The sequence below is a fragment of the Aquarana catesbeiana genome, linkage group LG02, assembly GCF_042186555.1.
Source record: "Aquarana catesbeiana isolate 2022-GZ linkage group LG02, ASM4218655v1, whole genome shotgun sequence".
Taxonomy (NCBI): domain Eukaryota; kingdom Metazoa; phylum Chordata; class Amphibia; order Anura; family Ranidae; genus Aquarana; species Aquarana catesbeiana.
Window position 1 is genome coordinate 594258113 of NC_133325.1, and position 17826 is coordinate 594275938.

Genomic DNA, 17826 nt, shown 5'->3' on the forward strand with positions numbered 1-17826 from the left:
TGGTCACTGCTACCCAGGTGTTCCTTTATCTGCACATTAGTAATAAGCTCTGCATGGTTTGAGATTACCAGGTCCAACAGAGCTTCATTCCTAGTTGGGGCCTCAATAAACTGGACCATAAAATTGTCCTGTACTAGGTTTATAAATTTTTGCCCTTTAACTGTCCCAGCAGTGCCATTACTCCAGTCAATTTCTGGGTAGTTAAAATCTCCCATTATTATCACTGTCCCAGCCCTTGCAGCCCTTTCCATCTGTGCAAGGAGCTGAGTCTCCACCTCCTCGTTAACATTGGGTGGTCTATAACAAACTCCAATGATTAACTTTGAACTACGCCCATCTATATGCAGTTCCACCCATAATGCTTCAGACTCATCACACTCTCCATCAATCAGGTCCTCTTTCACACTTGCTTTGAGATCACTTCTCACATAGAGACAGACCCCGCCACCTTTCCTTTTTACCCTGTCTCTCCGAAAGAGTGCATAGCCAGGAATATTAATAGCCCAGTCATGTGAGGATTGAAGCCAAGTTTCAGCAATACCGATTACATCATAGTTCACTTCATGCACCAGAGCTTCCAACTCACCTATTTTGCTTGGCAGACTTCTGGCATTGGTGAACAAACACTTTAATGCATTAATACATTTTGGTCTGGTGTTTTTCATATATTTTTTAGTAGTACAAATGGCACTACAGTTTCCAATGGCTGTTTGCAACATGGGAAATTTCTTGACACCTGCCATAACCCTCCCCCCATCTGTCCCCATTCCACCCTCCATTAATGTCTGACCCCTAACTGACCTGTCTTCTTGATGTAATTCTAGTTCACCCTCCCCCCTCAATCCTAGTTTAAATACTCCTCCAGCCTTCCTATAAACCTCTCCCCCAGCACAGCAGACCCCCTTCCATTCAAGTGCAAACCGTCTTTAGCATATAGGTTGCACCCCAATGAAAAGTCAGTCCAGTGCTCTAGAAACCCAAATCCCTCCTCCCTACACCAGGTCTTGAGCCATGCATTCAGCTCTCTAATCACCCCCTGCCTTTCCTGTGTTGCGCATGGCACAGGCAATATTTCAGAGAATATCACCTTGGAGGTCCTTCCCTTCAACTTGCAGCCTAGTTCTTTAAATTGATTCTTAAGGAATCACTGCAAGACACAACACAAGACAAACCCTAATGTCAGGCAAAACTCTCCTAATCTTGTTACAATATAGGCCTCAATCTAGAAGCAGTATAGGCCCAAGTTTAGATCTTACCTTCGTTATCACGATCGGCGCCTCCGATACTCCTTCCTCCGCTCACAGATCGTACGTACTACGCACGTGTGTCACGCTTTATACACACTGCGCATGCGTGTAACTCCGCCTGCCCCTGACATTCTTTCTAGTCTATTCCCCGCCCCTTTTCATTCGGCGCAGTGGGGGAAGAGCACATGGTGGAGTCAGAGCGGGCGTCTGATATTTACACCAACGAGGAGGAGGAAAGCCCGGAGGCAGAAACGTCCCGATCCAGAAGGAGACGATTTAAGGCATGAAATATGTCCTTTGGGGAGATGTTTTAGATGGTTGACATCCTGAAGAGGGCCGACTATGATGGAAAGTATGGACCTTACCCCAACCCCAATGTCCGAAAGGCCAAGATAATGGCGAAAGTGTTCAAAAGTCTGCACCAGAATTTCGGGGTACGTCGATCGAAAGATCAGCTCAGGAAGCGGTGGTCGGACCTGAAATTAAGAGAACACGAGCAGTACAGAAAGATCCGGAGAGTGCTGCAAAAAAGTAAGTAGTTGTCCTGTGTTCCTATTCTTTTTGTGTTTATTATGTTCATGCTGCTCCATGTGCTTTTCTTAACTGTTGTACAGTTTAAAATGGCAACTTTCATGTTCATGGGCACATTATTCGTTTGTATCAAACATTTTTCTTTCGGCCTATAAAACACCATTGTTTTGGCCATATGCATTTGCCCACATTTTTTAGAGCCTACTTTTATGAATATAATTTGGTTGTGTAGATGGGTTTGTTACTAGAATGAAATGCAAACTCGATTCTGTGTAAGGAGAGGACACTCAGCAGCAGTTTTCACATCTGGACACTGGAGCACTAGTGTGGGACACAAGAACACCCTTTTTATTAGGGGGCCCACACAGGTGCTCCAGTGTATACTATAGGGGTGTCTCCATCTGTGAAGCTTGGACAAAACAGGTAAAGTATTGAAGCTTGACAAAGGACACTCAAAATTCTACATCTTGGAACTCTCCCAAAACAGACAATTGTACCCCACTTCCAAGCAATGTTTCATATTTATAGTTCTGCTATCAAATATCTGTGTGCTAAGTATACCATTTTTTTTTTTTACATAGGGGAGAAAAGACTCAGAAGACACCCCTCATCCGAGGAGACCAGAGACCCCCTACCTCTGGAAGAAGGGGAAATCCCCCAAAGACAAGAAGAGCAGGAGGAGGAAGACGTGGTAGAACTAGTCACCACAACAGGTGAGTGTCTGTGACCACAGGCTCAGGTAAGAGATGGATGCCGGCATATTTATAATACATGTTTTTTTTTGGTTTCTCTCTTTTTAGGTGATCGTGATGTTGTGGATCCAGGGGTGTAATGTTGTATTGGAAAATATCAAGAAAAACATCAATGATGTTATTCTAAAAAATAAGAACATCATTGATGTTTTGGGGAGAGTTTAAAACCCCTCCAAATCCCTTTCTTTTATGGTGTGCTACAATTTTTAAATGTTTTGTGAATTGTAGAAAAGCCAAATTTTGAAGAGGCACACAGTGTGTCAACATGTGCTATCTGCTATCACGGGAAATCAATGGATGCGTTTTGGGGGTGCAACCCCTTCCTCAATAATAAAGTAGCCGAGAGGAAGGGGTTGCTCCCCCAAAACACGTCCCTTGATCCCCCGTGATGGCACCTAGCACATGTTGACATTTGTAAATTGGTGTGCATCTTCAAAATTTGGCTTTTCCTGGGGTGACTTCACCCCATCTGAACGCAATATCAAACACAGTTCCTAAATACGCATGTCTGATATTGCCTTCAATTTCTACCAAATGTGAACTTTGTAAGTTCAAGATTTGTGTCTTTCTTGTTGGTTTGAAACATGCCTGTTTTATCTTAAATGGACATTTCTACTTTTTCTAATGCCACCCCAAAAATTGTTATACAACAAACATGTTGGTTTGTTTTAAAAACCTTTTCTAAATACACATGTGATTGTGCAGGTATTAAAAAGATTGTTAATCAAGAATGTGTGGATAATTGTCTCAACGCTCCAACACTTTTGTGGTGCTCTAATTGCTGCTTTCTGTGACAATGGGGGTTATTTCCTAAGGGCAAATCCACTTTGCACTACAAGTGCAGTGTCTTTGCCTTTAATAAATAACACCCAACAGTGCTTTGTAAGGTTACACAATCACGCCATTTTCAGGACTCCACACATTTCTGTCAGGGTCAGCTAAAACAAACACAAGCAGTAAATGTCACCAAAGATTTGCTTAATTTTTTTTTATTTGATAAAGGTTTCACACATTGTCTGGCATATTGATAGCCCCCCTACCCGCAAAGAATTCCAGGTATCTTAGCCGGACATCACGGGCACTCAGGGAGGGCAAGCCAGGACGGCCACTTTCAAGCGCCGTCAGGGTTGGTTCATTTTGAATTCTGGCTTCAGGCCCAACTGAGCCAGCATAGTTGGCAGAATGTTGCTGTAAAAAGTTGTGTAGAACACAGCACGCCAGAATAATGTGATTCAGTTTATACGCTGCCATACGTATGGGTGTAAGAAATAGGCGGAACCAGCTGGCCATGATTCCAAACGTGTTTTCCACCACTCTTCTGGCTCTGGCCAGCCGGTAATTAAAAACCCTCTGGCCTGGGGTGAGGGTCCTCATCGGGAATGGCCGCATAAGATGGTCCCCCAGCGCAAAGTCTTCATCCGCAATGAAGACGAATGGGAGTCCTTCCACATTGTCTTCTGGAGGTGGCAAGTCCAAGCTGCCATTCTGGAGATGCCTGTAGAACTCGGTCTGGGCGATGACTCCACCATCGGACATCCGGCCATTCTTCCCCACGTCCACATACAGGAACTCATAAGTAGCCAACATCACAATACTATTGAACACCTTATAATTATAATAGTACAACCCCGAGTTGGGTGGTGGGATTATGTGGATGTGTTTCCCATCAATTGCCCCTCCGCAGTTAGGAAAGTCCCACCGCTGGGCAAAGTGGGAGGCCACAGTCTGCCATTCCTGTGGTGTGGAAGGAAACTGTTGAGGAAAACAAAAAAATTAGGCTTTTTGCACATATACATGGAAAGCAGATTAGACACAAACATTCTTGGCCAACATCAAGATAACATTGATTTATGGGAATTTATAAAGACCAAAGTATAAGGTACACCTATCACATTCCCCCTCCCCCCGTCATGGGCCATTTCTAACATTATAGGGGGGTGGAGCTCTTGGACAGGTAACTCTTCATTGAGAGATGAATGCTTTAATAATGTGTATTACTTGGAACAGCCCCTCCTTAGTTACACTATTGGCAGCCCACTGGACAGGTAAAAAGTGTCATAATACAAAGATATAAATACACACTGTACACATTTGAGCACATTTGGACATTCTGCTATTACCTATCAAGATAATAATAGGATACAACTTGAAACAGTACCATTTGAAAGCATACAGGCAGGCCCTTGCACTACATGCTTTGGGGAATTCATCCATAAATCTGAGCACAGAAGAGATGGGTATAGTGTGTATGGTTTGGCAAAGTCAGCAGATAAATGATTGAGGATAGATAGAGAATTGGTATCAGCTGACTTAGCAGTTGGGGGGAGGGAGGGTTCCAAATGATTTGGCACTCTGCCTGAATTTAAAGCACAAATCACATTTAAAAACATTTTAGGGGGTGTTTGGGGCAAAGCACTGCTATGGAGCTGATAAAATACATTGTTAAGTGACTACATGAGGTGAATATAGGGCCAGGAGACCATGCTGGGGAGGTAAGTGAAGGCAAATAAGTATGAAGGACCAAAAAAAAGTACATAAAATCCAGCATGCATGAGAACAAAGGGGACATTCACAGCATATTACAATCATGGTAATTAGGGAACGAGGAAAGAAATACAATATATTAGCAAACATTAAATACAATAAAATGTGATATTAAAGGATAAAAATCTTACCTTAATATACTCCTTCTGCAGGACCTGTATGATGGCAAAACAGGTCTCTGGGATAATGAATCCCAGAGCCTGAGGGGAGATGCCTGTCGAGAACTTCAAGTCCCGCAGGCTTCTCCCCGTCGCCAAGTACCGCAGGGTGGCGACGAGCCTCTGCTCCGGAGTGATGGCTTGCCTCATGCAGGTATCCTGCCTGCTGATATAGGGGGTCAGCAAAGCCAACAAACGGTGAAATACGGGGTCCGTCATCTGGAGAAAGTTCCTGAAATCATCAGGATTATTCTCATGGATCTCACGGAGCAAAGGCATATGACAGAACTGGTCACGCTGAAGCAACCAATTCTTGGTCCATGAACTCCTCCCCACCCTGTTCATGGACTGGACTTGTGTCAAGGTCAGGACCCCAACACCAAGCCCCCGCACAGCACAAACTCTACGAGGAGTACGTATACGCAACATGGCTAGAAAACAGTCGGCTGCTCAGAACAAAGTAACAGAACGCACTGAACTACAGCAAGGCCTGTGAAGAGCGACCTGAAAAACAGTAACGAACGAACAAGAACACAATGACAAGTCACGCGTAGCTTGCTTGCACGCACTGAAGAGCAGATACAAACCCACAAGCACAAAATGAACAGCAGAAAACGACCTGAAAACCACGAGTCTGAAAAAGCGCGAATCGTCTCTCACCAAACTTTTACTAACACGAGATTAGCAAAAGGAGCCCAAAGGGTGCCGCGCTTGGTTCTGAACTGGCCTTTTCTAGTCTCGTCGTACGTGGTTTACGTCACCGCGTTCTTGGCGATCGGAAATTCCGACAACTTTGTGCGACCGTGTATACACAAAACAAGTTTGAGCCAACATCCGTCGGAAAAAATCCTAGGATTTTGTTGTTGGAATGTCCAATTAATGTCCGACCGTGTGTACGGGGCATTAGTGTGTCTTATTGGCATATACTATTGGGGGCTTATATTATATTACTCCAATCGCCTCAATACTTAGCGCAACTTTTTGCTTTTTTAGTCCTGTATTTCACCTGAAGTTATTTGTGGGTTTTTCTTTGCATCCCGAACAATTTTCCTGGCAGTTGTGGCTGAAATTTTAGTTGTTCTACCTGACTGTGGTTTGGTTTCAACAGAACCCATTATTTTCCACTTCTTGATTAGAGTTTGAACACTGCTGATTGGCATTCTCAATACCTTGGATATCATTTTATATCCCTTTCCTGTTTTATATAGTTGAACTACCTTTTCCCGCACATCCTTTGACAATTCTTTTGCTTTCCCCATGACTCAGAATTCAGAAACATTAGTGCAGCACTGGATGAAAGATGCAAGGGTCTATCAGGAGTCCAGAAACTCATTGACCTTTATATACACACACACACACACTAATTACAAGCAAACTGGTCACAGGTGGGTGTGGTTACCTTTAATAGCCATTCAAACCCCTTTGTGTGCATGTTATCAGGCCAACATCACCAGGGTATGTAAACTTTGATCAGGGTCATTTGGGTAGTTTCTGTTGTCATGATGATTTAAAAAGAATAAACACAGTTTATTGATAACACATGGTTTCAGCCAAACCCTAACCATGAGTGAAAGAAATGTTTTTGTGTTACCATTCATATTCTCTGAAAAATGGCCAAGAAATCATAAATTCTGCCAGGGTATGTAAACTTATGAGCACAACTGTATATTTATACATATAGATATATCTATATATGTATATAGCTATAGATACAGTATATAGATTGCTCTGATAATGGAATAAGGCTTTAATTAATTATTTTCAGTAATTGGTGAAATTTCTACATGTTTCCTGTGATAATGGGCTAGTCAGTTTTAGGCAGATGGATTGCAGAGGTTTTCTTGAAACAGTCTGACTGGCCCATTGCTTGTATTTTCAAACTGCTGCTGCAAAAAAAGGAAAATTTATTATCAAATACTTACCGTAATTTTCCTTTCCTGATGGACTCCATGGCAGCCTACGTGTGGGTTAACCCTGCCTCCTCTCCAATGCTATAGGACCCCATTCCCATAAATGAGCACTCACCACTAGCTACTGCGTTCCGTAACTAGCCTACTCTTTGACCAATGGGTGGGAACTCCGTCTGCCATGGAGTCCATCAGGAAAGGAAAATTACGGTAAGTATTTGATAATAAATTTTCCTTTTTCCTGACAGACTCCATGGCAGCCTACGTGTGGGAAATAACTAGCCAACCACACGGGTGGGTATGCTGAACAAATCATAATTTTAATTTGTCCTATCAACCGATAGGATTTTCAAACCAAAGTTTACAGAAGACAGTGAAGCAGGCTCTATGCAGTAATGAGACATAAATGTGTTAATAGAGGCCCACGAGGCTGCCTTGCAAATGGTGTCTGGAGCTACATGTCGGGCTGCCGCCCACGAGGCTGCCATTCCCCTGGTGGAGTGAGCTGTCACCGCCTCTGGAGGAGCCAAGCCCTTAGCCTTGTATGCTTGTTGGATGGTCTGCACGGTCCAGGCTGCGAGTGTCCTGGTTGAGGCTTTCTTCCCTTTATTGCTGCCCGAGTGTAAAACAAAGAGATGATCAGAACATCTAAAGGGAGAAGTAACTTTCAGATATTCCTTAATAGCTTCTCCTACATCCAGAGGATGAGTTTCGGAGGACCCCGGGGACCTAAACGTAGGTAGGACAATCTCCTGATTCTCGTGGAACACCGAAGACACTTTCGGGTTAGAACCCAGCATAGGGATGAGAACTACACGGTCCGGGAAGAACGTCAGGAAGGGTTCTTCATGGCCCAGTGAACCGATTTCAGAGCCCCTATTAGCCGAGGTGACGGCTACTAGGAAAGCGACTTTTGCTGAGAAGTCCTTGATAGAGAGCGGGGAGTCCAGAGATTGAGTCAAGGACGAGTGGAAGGTCCCACTTGGGAAATCTGGATTTCCTTTGGGGCTTGAGTCTTGATGCCCTGCGAAAAAAATTGCAGAATTAATGGATGAACCGCCCAAGAAGAATCGGAGAAGGCAGATAGTGCAGATACCTGGACTCTAAGAGAGCTGATGGATAAGAGTAGATCTAGGCCTGATTGAAGGAAGCTGAGAACATCTGGGTGTCTAAAAGACCTGCCCTTAGAAGAGCAAAATTCCACGAATTTGGAGCAAATTCTGCCATAGACCTTAGACCTTATTTGTGCTAGATCTTCTTGAACTCATAAGGGTGGAGATCACTCTAGAGGCACAGCCAAGGGATTCTAGCCTCTCCCTTTCAAGAACCAGACCATCAGTCTCAGCACTGCCGGGTGCAAGACTGACCCCTGAGAAAGAAGGTCCAGCCTGAGAGGGAGAGGCACTGGGTCCCAGAAACTGAGTTGGACAAGGAGAGGGAACCAAGGCCTGTTCGGCCAATATGAAGCTATTGTCACCACTTCGACTGCTTCCACTCAGAGCCTCTGCAGGAATCTCAGGATAACTGGAAGTGGCGGAAAGGCATATGCCTTCCTGAACCTCCACTGATCCGTCAGGGCATCTGTTCCGAAGGCCTGGCTGCAGCGGCCCCTGGTATAAAACTTCTTCATCTTGAAGTTGTAGAGGGAGGCAAACAGATCTACTTCGGGATCGATTCCCAGTGACAAGATCCACTTGAACGTCTGCACATGAAGGGACCACTCGTTGTTGTCCAACTCGGTACGTGATAGGAAGTCCGCTTGAGTGTTTTGGACTCCTGGGACAAAGACTGCTGAAGTGTTGGAAAGGTTCTTCTGTGCCCACGATAGAATGGGCTCGACTTCCCGAAGGAGAGTGGAACTCCGGGTACCGTCTTGCCTCTTCACATAAGCGACCGCCGTGGTGTTGTCCATCCTTAACAACACTGACTCCCCGTTCAGAAGGTGAGAGAAGGACTGTAGGGCACACCAGGCCGCTCGAAGTTCCAGGACGTTCGACCCTGGGTCGGGGAGGCAGGTATCCCACTTGCCCTGAGCAAGGTTCAATCTGCAGAGAGCTCCCCAAAGGGTACAGCTGGCATCGGTCGTGACCGTGACCCAAGAGATGGGAGCAATGGAGTGGCAAGTCAGAAGGTTTTTGCGCTGAAGCCACCAGAAGAGGCTGTTCCTCATTGTCGATGTTATGTGGATAACTTGATTCTTGTCCCCTGTCTTCCATTGCTGTAGGAAACCTGACTGGAAGGGACATAATCTCCACAAGGCCCATTTGACCATGGGAGTCGTGGAGACCATCGTGCCAACGATTTCCAGGCACTGGGAAGCTTTTAGGCACGGGGCGTGTAGGACCCGAGAAATTCTGTCTCGAACAGCAGGGATTTTCTGTAGTGGAAGGGAGATGGTGCTTTCCACTGTGTCGAACTGAGCTCCTAGGTATATTAGGCGTTGAGCTGGGTTTAGATGACTTTTTGCTAAGTTCAGGAGCCACCCGAAGCTGAACAGGGTGGAGATCACTTGTTCCCAGTGGGCCAGCAACTGCTCTCTGCTTTGAGACAGTACTAGGAAATCGTCGAGGTAATGGTAAAGACGTACCCCCTTTAATCTTATGAGAGCTACTGTGGCTAAGAGAACCTTTGAAAAGACCCGGGGGGGACGTTGTCAGCCCGAAGGGGAGGCAGATAAATTGAAGATGATCTTGCCCGACTTGAAATCGGAGATATTTGTGAAACTCCTTTTCTACTGGGACGTGGAAATAAGCGTCCTTCAAGTCGATGGAAATCATCCAATCACCTGGCTGTATGGCTCGCTGGATGGTTGACAGAGTTTCCATTTTGAATTTCCCGTGCTCTATAAATTTGTTGAGGTAGGTCAGGTCTATGACTGGGCGCCAAGAACCACTCTTTTTTTGAACTAAGAAGAGAGGGGAGTATATCCCCTGGAACCATTCGTCCTTCAGAACGTGTACCACTGCTCCCTGAGTCTTCAGAAGGTCCACATAGGAAAGTAACACTTGTTTCTGTTCCTCCGACCAAGGAAGAAGAGTGGAGACAAATCTGGGGGGAGGAGTACTGGAAAAGGTCCATCTGTGGCCTGACGAGACTGTCCTTATTAGCCAAAAGTCCGAGATTGAGGCCACCCAAACGTGTCGGAAGAAGAGTAGACGAGCCCTCACCCAACCCGCCTGGGCGGGCGCAATCTCAAAAAGACTTCGCCTGCTCACGACCGCTGGATGTCTGGCCTTTAGCCGGCTTACGAAAGGATGCCTGCCCCCTCAATTTTTCCTGAAGTCTTGACCGGGCTTGTATGAGCGTGCTTCCCTAGAGCGCTCCGGAGTGCGTCTTCTGAACTGGGGTTTCTTCCGTCCAAGTAGACGCCTGTCCTGGGGAAGGAAGCCTGACTTGCCACCCGTGGCCCGGGTTATGGCATTGTCTAACTTGTTGCCGAACAGTGAAGATCCCTCAAAGCGGATTTTACACCAGGCTTGCTTGGAAACCGGGTCAGCGAGCCAAGGACTTAACCACAAAGCCCGTTTGGCCGTGACCAATGACAACATAATTTGCGCCAATAGGCGGATCAAATCGATGGACGCCTCCCCCAGGAAGACCGCCGCTAGTTTCAGTTCTGCAGCTGCTGAACTTCTGGCTAGCTCCTCCGAAACACCCTTAAGGAAGGAATCCACATTCTCCATCCAGGCCTCCATGGCCTTCGACATGGCCGCAAGTGCCAGGGCCGGTTTACAGGCCGTGCCGGCCAGCCCATAAATTTTCTTCAAATCCTGGTCTTTCCTTCTTTCAAGACCATCCTTGAAGGACATTGCATCTTCCAAAGGGAGAGTAATATGTTTGGCCAGACACATTAAGGCTGTGTCCACAAGAGGAGCATTTTCCAGATACTTCACCTCCTCTGCCTTGAAGGGATATAATCTGGAGGTTTTATTTGACATGGAGGACTTCTTGTCCGTCTTACTCCATTCCTCATCTATGATGTCTTTTAGTTCAGAAAGGAGCGGAAAATGTGAGCGTTCTTTCCCCAAATGTTTAAAGATTTTTTTCTGTTTGGCTGGGGGGGTGGAGGGGTCTTCCCACTTAAGGGCCTCCTTGATTGCCTTTATTAATGGTGAAACCATACTGAAGTCAAAGCCTCCGATTTCCTCTTCTTTCTGAGGATCATCATCCAAAGAGTCAAGAGAGGCAACGTAAGGCTGGGAAGTGCCCGGATCATCATGGGCCTCGTCAGCCGGAGGGCCAGATAAGGTAGAAGACTGGCTCAGCGTGTGGGGTGTCTCCATCTCTTTCAGGGATTGTTGCACCACACGTTTTACAAGAGACTCCAAACGCTGGTTCTCCGTCTCTTTTTCCTTGACCGCACGGGCATAGCAACAGTCACACAGTGACTTGCCCTCCGGAACTCGTGTTCCACATCCCCAGCAGGCTCTTCGATCAGAGCGGCTGCCATGGCGGTCTGGAGGAGGAATGAGAACGTCTCCTCCGGTGGCTTCCAGACGGAGAGTCTCATCTGGATCTTGAAGATGAATGGTATTGTGGCCTGGCAAGGTCTCTGTTATTCTGGACCATGATCTGAGGGTCCAATCTAGGGGGGCTGGAAAGAAGACAAAGAAGGGGAAGGGGAAAGGCGAGACATGACATCAGAAAACGCAAGCATTTGCGACTGAACCTCAACCCCTCCCTTCACAAGCACATACCTTGTGCGTGAGGGCTGGCCACTTAAAGGCGGTGACTTGTCCATGACCTCTGGACGAAGAGCGACACAGTACGGGTGGTCTGCAGACCAAAAATGCCCTGAAAAAGCCAAGACACCAGTGAGGGGAATTATAAAATAATCTTGCCCCTAGAATAACTGTGCACATGCCAATAAAAATTAATAAATCAATTTAAGTTCCATAATATACTATATAATTAATTATATACAAGTATTTTAAATAATTTTATATATTTTTCTCCATATGTACATATTTTTTTTTTTCTTTTCTTTTTTTTTTTTTTAAATAACACATCTTGCCTAAGTATAGCCAGGCACTCACCTGAGTATAGACCAGGGCTAGGTTTGGGGAAAACCGCTCCACTCCCACTCACTGCCAGGGAATTCCCATTATGCAGGAGCTAGGAGCAGAATTTAAATTCCCCGCTAGTGACGTCATCGCCCCTACCTCGCCGTAGGGTGGCGACCGTACTGCGCATGTGCGGCCACCGAGCGATCCGCCGCTCTGCGCATGCGCGAGCCAAGCCTCGGTCCCAAGGAGGCTACTGCGCATGCGCGAGCAGCGCGGACGGCCACACCCGGAAGTGCCAAGGCGAGCTGGAACACAGAAGCGCTCCAGCCGCCATGAGGGGAAAAACGGCCAAAGAACGGCCACACAAGCCTTGTTACAATCTGGTTAACTTTGAGGGAAAGACAGACCACACAAACAACAACTGCCATGGAGAAAACGAACATTGTTGCTGACCTTGCCAGCCGTTGATGCGTCCATCCATCCGGCATACAGAGGCGACCATCCCTCCACCACAGGGGTATTACTCCAGCCTCTTCACGCTACTCGCCCGCCCGTGGCTGGGCCCTGAGCTGCACCGCATGAGGTATGCCACCATCTTGGATCCATACGATCGGACGCGAACATCATATGTAGGTCCATTGGAGGAGGACAAAAAAGGAACGCAGTAGCTATGTTAATTGCTGAAAGGCAGTGCTAAAGATAAAGGACCCGTGAAGTTTTGAATTCCGTGGACTGATATTTCTATCATTATCTTTCAGGCTTGTCTTCCTTTTTCTTTAGTTCCTAGATGGAGTTGTTGAGCCAATTTTAAAATTGGTTTTCCAAGGGGCATTTACACCAAGTACAGTTGACATACATTTATTGTATCCTGTCTCTAATGAATCGAGGCTCAGGCAGTTGTCAGTCAGTCCTTAAAGAGAAAGTAAACCATGATGGGTTTTACTTCCTCTTTTTTCACTGTCCCCTGTGCAGGCTGCGTCCATCTTCACCCCTCTTCCTTCCGGGGCCACAGACTTCGGCTGTGTGACTGGCCAGAGCTGCGTGATGTCACTTCCACGCATGCGCGTGGGAGCCGTCAGTGATGGCACACGCTGGGGAAGAAACGGCACAGAGGTCCGTTTCTTCACAGCGCATGTGCCAATGACAACATCGGCGCACTACAAGTGAAATATCTCCTAAACCGCATGTTTAGGAGATATTTCCACTACCTATAGGTAAGCCTTATTCTAGGCTTACCTATAGGTAGAAGTTACACAAAAGAGTTTACAACCACTTTAAGGCCTATCTCTTTAGCTGGCCATAGATGGATTGAAAATCAGGCACTTCAGCAAGGACTGACTGAATTTCAACCCATCTATGGCCTCTCCTGATCAAGATCACCTTCTCTTGTACGGTAATGTTGGAAAATGTTCATTCTTTCAGTAGCTGAAATAAAATAGGATAGGGAAGTCTGCTGGCTGATAACAAAACAAAAAAAAACTGATCCATCAATGGCCAGCTTTAGGGTCACAACTCTTTACAGCACTGGTAACAGCAGTCATCTATTCACTGCACAGAGAATGATTGGCTCTTGGTCACACAAAGATTTTCCATTATGCTTAAGATTAATCTAACGTTAGCCCTTGAAATTTCAGTTTTATGTAAGTTTTTTTTTTTTGTAGTTTGCTAACTGTGTAATTCAGGTATGATTTGTGAATATTTCACTAGCCCGTGCATTATGAAGAAAAAAATTGGTGTGAAGAGCAGTATTCGGGGGGCTGTTACACAGCTTATTTCCCACCAGGAATCCTGACCCAGTATGGAAGGTAAGATAATATATTAATCTATATTAAAAAACAGATACTGTATAGAAAAAAATCAAATCAGTGTGCCCAGTTTACCAGTTTATACTATTTATGCCATATTGTTTTCCATTTGTCATACACATGCACAGATTAAAATAGGAACTGTGTATGACTATTACACCTCCTCGGCAAATGTTGGTGTCAGGCTTTATACAGAAATTTGAACAGCTCCGCCATTAAAAGCTTTAAACAAATTTTATTACATGAGAGCTCTTTACTAATTAGTGTTTTACATACTGTATTTATTAATGTTGTACCTGCTTCTCTTAGGCTCCCCTCACATGGGTAGTCCAATCATGGCCACTTGTCTTTTTTTCAGATGAACCTGATCAGAAGCTCCATTTTAGTCTATGGGTGGTCAGATGTAAACAGACTTGTGTCCATTTGATTTTGATTATCTCCAAGTCCAACCAGGTCATGAAAAAAATATGGAAAAGGTCTGTGACCATATCGGAGATAATTGAATGTAAATGGATACAAGTCAGTTTACATTCAGCTACCCATAGATCTGGTATAGTCTAAAAAGCTCTAGTTTTTAAATGCAGCAAAAATTTTACCAGATACGGTTATCACAGAAGAGACATCTGTTCTGTTCTACTCTGATTTTGCAAGGAATTTGTTCATTGATCCCCTGCTGATTGGATAAGACACAGCCCTTGATAAAGGGACCTTAAATCCACAGGAAATATAACATCCCAATGAATGTTGTGCTTCATGTTGTGCATTTCTGACCATTTTATAGGGTTCTTCGGCAACCTTTTGGTCGGATCTACTTTGCTGGCACAGAGACTGCTACAGAATGGAGTGGATATCTTGAGGGAGCAATACAAGCTGGAGAGAGGGCTGTTAGAGAGGCAAGTGATGTTGTAATATCAAAATAATGTTTTATATAGGTACTTTGAAAAATTTGATTTACAATACATAGGTTGGACTTGATGGACTTGTGTCTTTTTTCAACCTCACCTACTATGTAACTATGTAATAAATTACATTTCTGTAGCAATATAAATTTACATCTATAAATAGATGTTTTTATTTAATAAACCTCACTTGATAGCACTAAATATATACCGTATGTGTGCATGTATATACAATATAGTGTAGAGTGAGGTTTATTGAAAAAGAAAAATATATACATAAAACAATGCTTTGGTTGGATCTGGTGTATATGGTGGCAAAATTCTTTATTTTATATTTGGTGTCATATTTCAGATCTTATTCACCTTGGGCAGAATTCGAGAAAGTGATATATGGATGCCAGAAGCACAGTCTTTGGTAAGAATGTCGATATAACATCTGTATAGTTTAAAGGATAAAAAAAAAAAAAAAAAAAATGCACATTTTTTTGCCTGGTAAAAAAATGTACATTTATTATTATTATTTTTTTTTTTTGAGCCTGCAAAGCATTGCACCAGCGATCTGCTGACCGTAGGTGCCATGCAGGTCTCCTGCAGATCGGTCAGTGTATCTGTGTGCCCGTACATTCCGTACGGGCAAGCTGATATACTTGCAGGAAAAATCTATAAACTACCACGGAACTACCACAGCACCGTTGTAGTTCATTGAGAACTACAAGCCAATGGCCACAAAGGATGTCAAGGCTTGTAGTTAATTCACACACAGAGCTGTGTCAATGAATGATGCAGACGTGTGGGCCTAAAAACGGGGGGAAACAGGTAACATGTTTCCAAAGGTGAACTTATGCTTCCATTTTTATTCAATACAGTGGGCTAAGTAGCAAATAAATATTTCATTGTCAATGTCCCATATTGTATATTACTTTGGCATTACCAATATATATCAATTTGTTTAAAGATGTATTGCTGTGTTATTCACAGGTATATAGGGAGTCAGAAGCATTTATTTGTAAAAAGGAAAACAAAGTTGGGAATTACTGTATTTATTGGCATATAACACTCACTTTTTCACCATGAAAATCGGGTGCAAATAGCGTGTGCGTGTTATACGCCAATACTTCCGTTTTAGCTGCCTCGGAGGGATCAGGGAGGGGGCGGGACGAGCGCCCTTAGATTACATACAGTGAGAATCTCCTGTTTACTTGGCGTCCTCTGTAATAGAAAGTCCCGTCTCCTGCAGATGGGCATCGATCAGGCTGCACTGATGGCAGTGGTGAGGGTGCTGCATTGATGGCAGTGGTGAGGCTGCTGCATTGATGGCAATGGTGAGGCTGCATTGATGTGGACTAATGAGGCTGCATTGATGGCACTTGTGAGGCTGCAGATGGGCATTGATCAGGCTGCATTGATGGCAATGGTGAGGCTGCAGATAGGCAATGACCCTTATTTTGCTTCAAAGTTCCTTATTAAAAATTTGATCAGGCTGCAGATGGGCATTGATCAGGCTGCAGATGGGCATTGAACAGGCTGCATTAATGAGAGATGGGGAGGCTGCAGATGGGCACTAATCCGGCTGCATTCATGGGCACTGACCCTTAATTTGTTTCAAAGTTGTTTATTAAAAAAATACGTTTTTTTCCTGAAACTTCCCTCTTAAAATGAATGTGCGTGTTATAGGCCTGTGCGTGTTATACGCCGATAAATACGGTAATAAAGAATGTCTGAAATGAGTTCTTTCTCAACTGGTGCTATTGTCCACAGCATCCAATCAGAATTTATCTTTTCCACATAACTTAGACAATAAAGCTTATTGGCTGTGCTCCAGTTGACAAAGTTTGTCTTAGACACTTTTTATTAATTCCCCCAATGTGAATGTATATTTAGAGGTGAAAAAATAAAGGCAAAGTGCTTTGCCGCTTCTGAGGGAAAACCCATCAAAAAAAACTGCAAGGCAAAGGCATAATGAGCTAGTATGCATCACATACTAGCTCCGTATGAAATATTTACCTTAGATTGATGCTGTTGCAGTGGTCCCCATACACCGCTGTGACTGGCGACGTGTTTCCTGGAGTTATTTCCGGGTTTGCGTGCTCCGGCACTGTGCTTGGCTGAAGCCACGATGATGTCACTCCCGTGCATGCGCGCAGGAGCCGTGGGTCACAGCACAGGCCCTTTAAAAACAGCTAAAGTGAGCATGCACCGATGACTTAGGTGCAAGAGTATATAGTGAATATCTCCTAAATGGTGCAAGTTTAGGAGATATTCACGGTACCCACAGGTACGCCTTAATATAGGCTTACCTGTAGGTAAAGGTGGTAATACAGGATTTACAACAATGTTGACCCAAAGATAAGGCATATTCTTCAACAATATACTATATGAGTATAAAGGTTTGGCCAAAATTAATTTTTAGGTGGGTGAAGTATGATCACCTGAACAGACGGAGCTGTTTAGTTCATTTGGAGACAGCGCTCCAGGGGAACAAACAGAATGTTGGCTCTTCCAATAGAATACAATATTTATAAACATGAATAAACTACACCACAGAAAAATCTGGTTCTCTGTCCTTCCAGATAGGGCTGTGTAAATCTCAGGAATGAAAGGACAGAAATACAATGTGTTTAGCAGTTATATGCTTATCATCTTTATCTATAACTGTTTGCCTGGATTTTAGTTGTGGGGCTTGGATCCTCAGTACTGCTTCTCTTCCCATACAAGTCAAAGAAAATGCAAAAACCACTTAGTAGGTTAATACAGCTTAGAACAAAGTCAAATGCAGATCAGAAGGAGGTCAACTACTGTTCACATGCACATGTCAATGAACTATGAATGATCTTAGAAGTATATCATACTGATGGAAAATGTAGCCTGAATGTGCCTGAAAGCAAGCTGCATCTGCCATTTAACAAAAGCCCAACTAATATGTATATTGTTTGTTGCAGGATATATTTCCACTTGCTAAAAAATACTGCTCATTAAA

General features: G+C 44.4%; 1 protein-coding gene across 1 annotated transcript in view; it reads left to right on the plus strand.

Moving 5' to 3' along the window:
- LOC141128786 (amine oxidase [flavin-containing]-like) overlaps window positions 1–17826 on the plus strand; it is a 182771-nt gene that overhangs the window by 154130 nt on the left and 10815 nt on the right. Inside the window, exons 12-14 of the mRNA XM_073616284.1 lie at window positions 13853–13950; window positions 14732–14843; window positions 15202–15264. Coding sequence (XP_073472385.1) covers window positions 13853–13950; window positions 14732–14843; window positions 15202–15264 — 273 coding nt within the window. The remainder of the gene's footprint in view (window positions 1–13852; window positions 13951–14731; window positions 14844–15201; window positions 15265–17826) is intronic.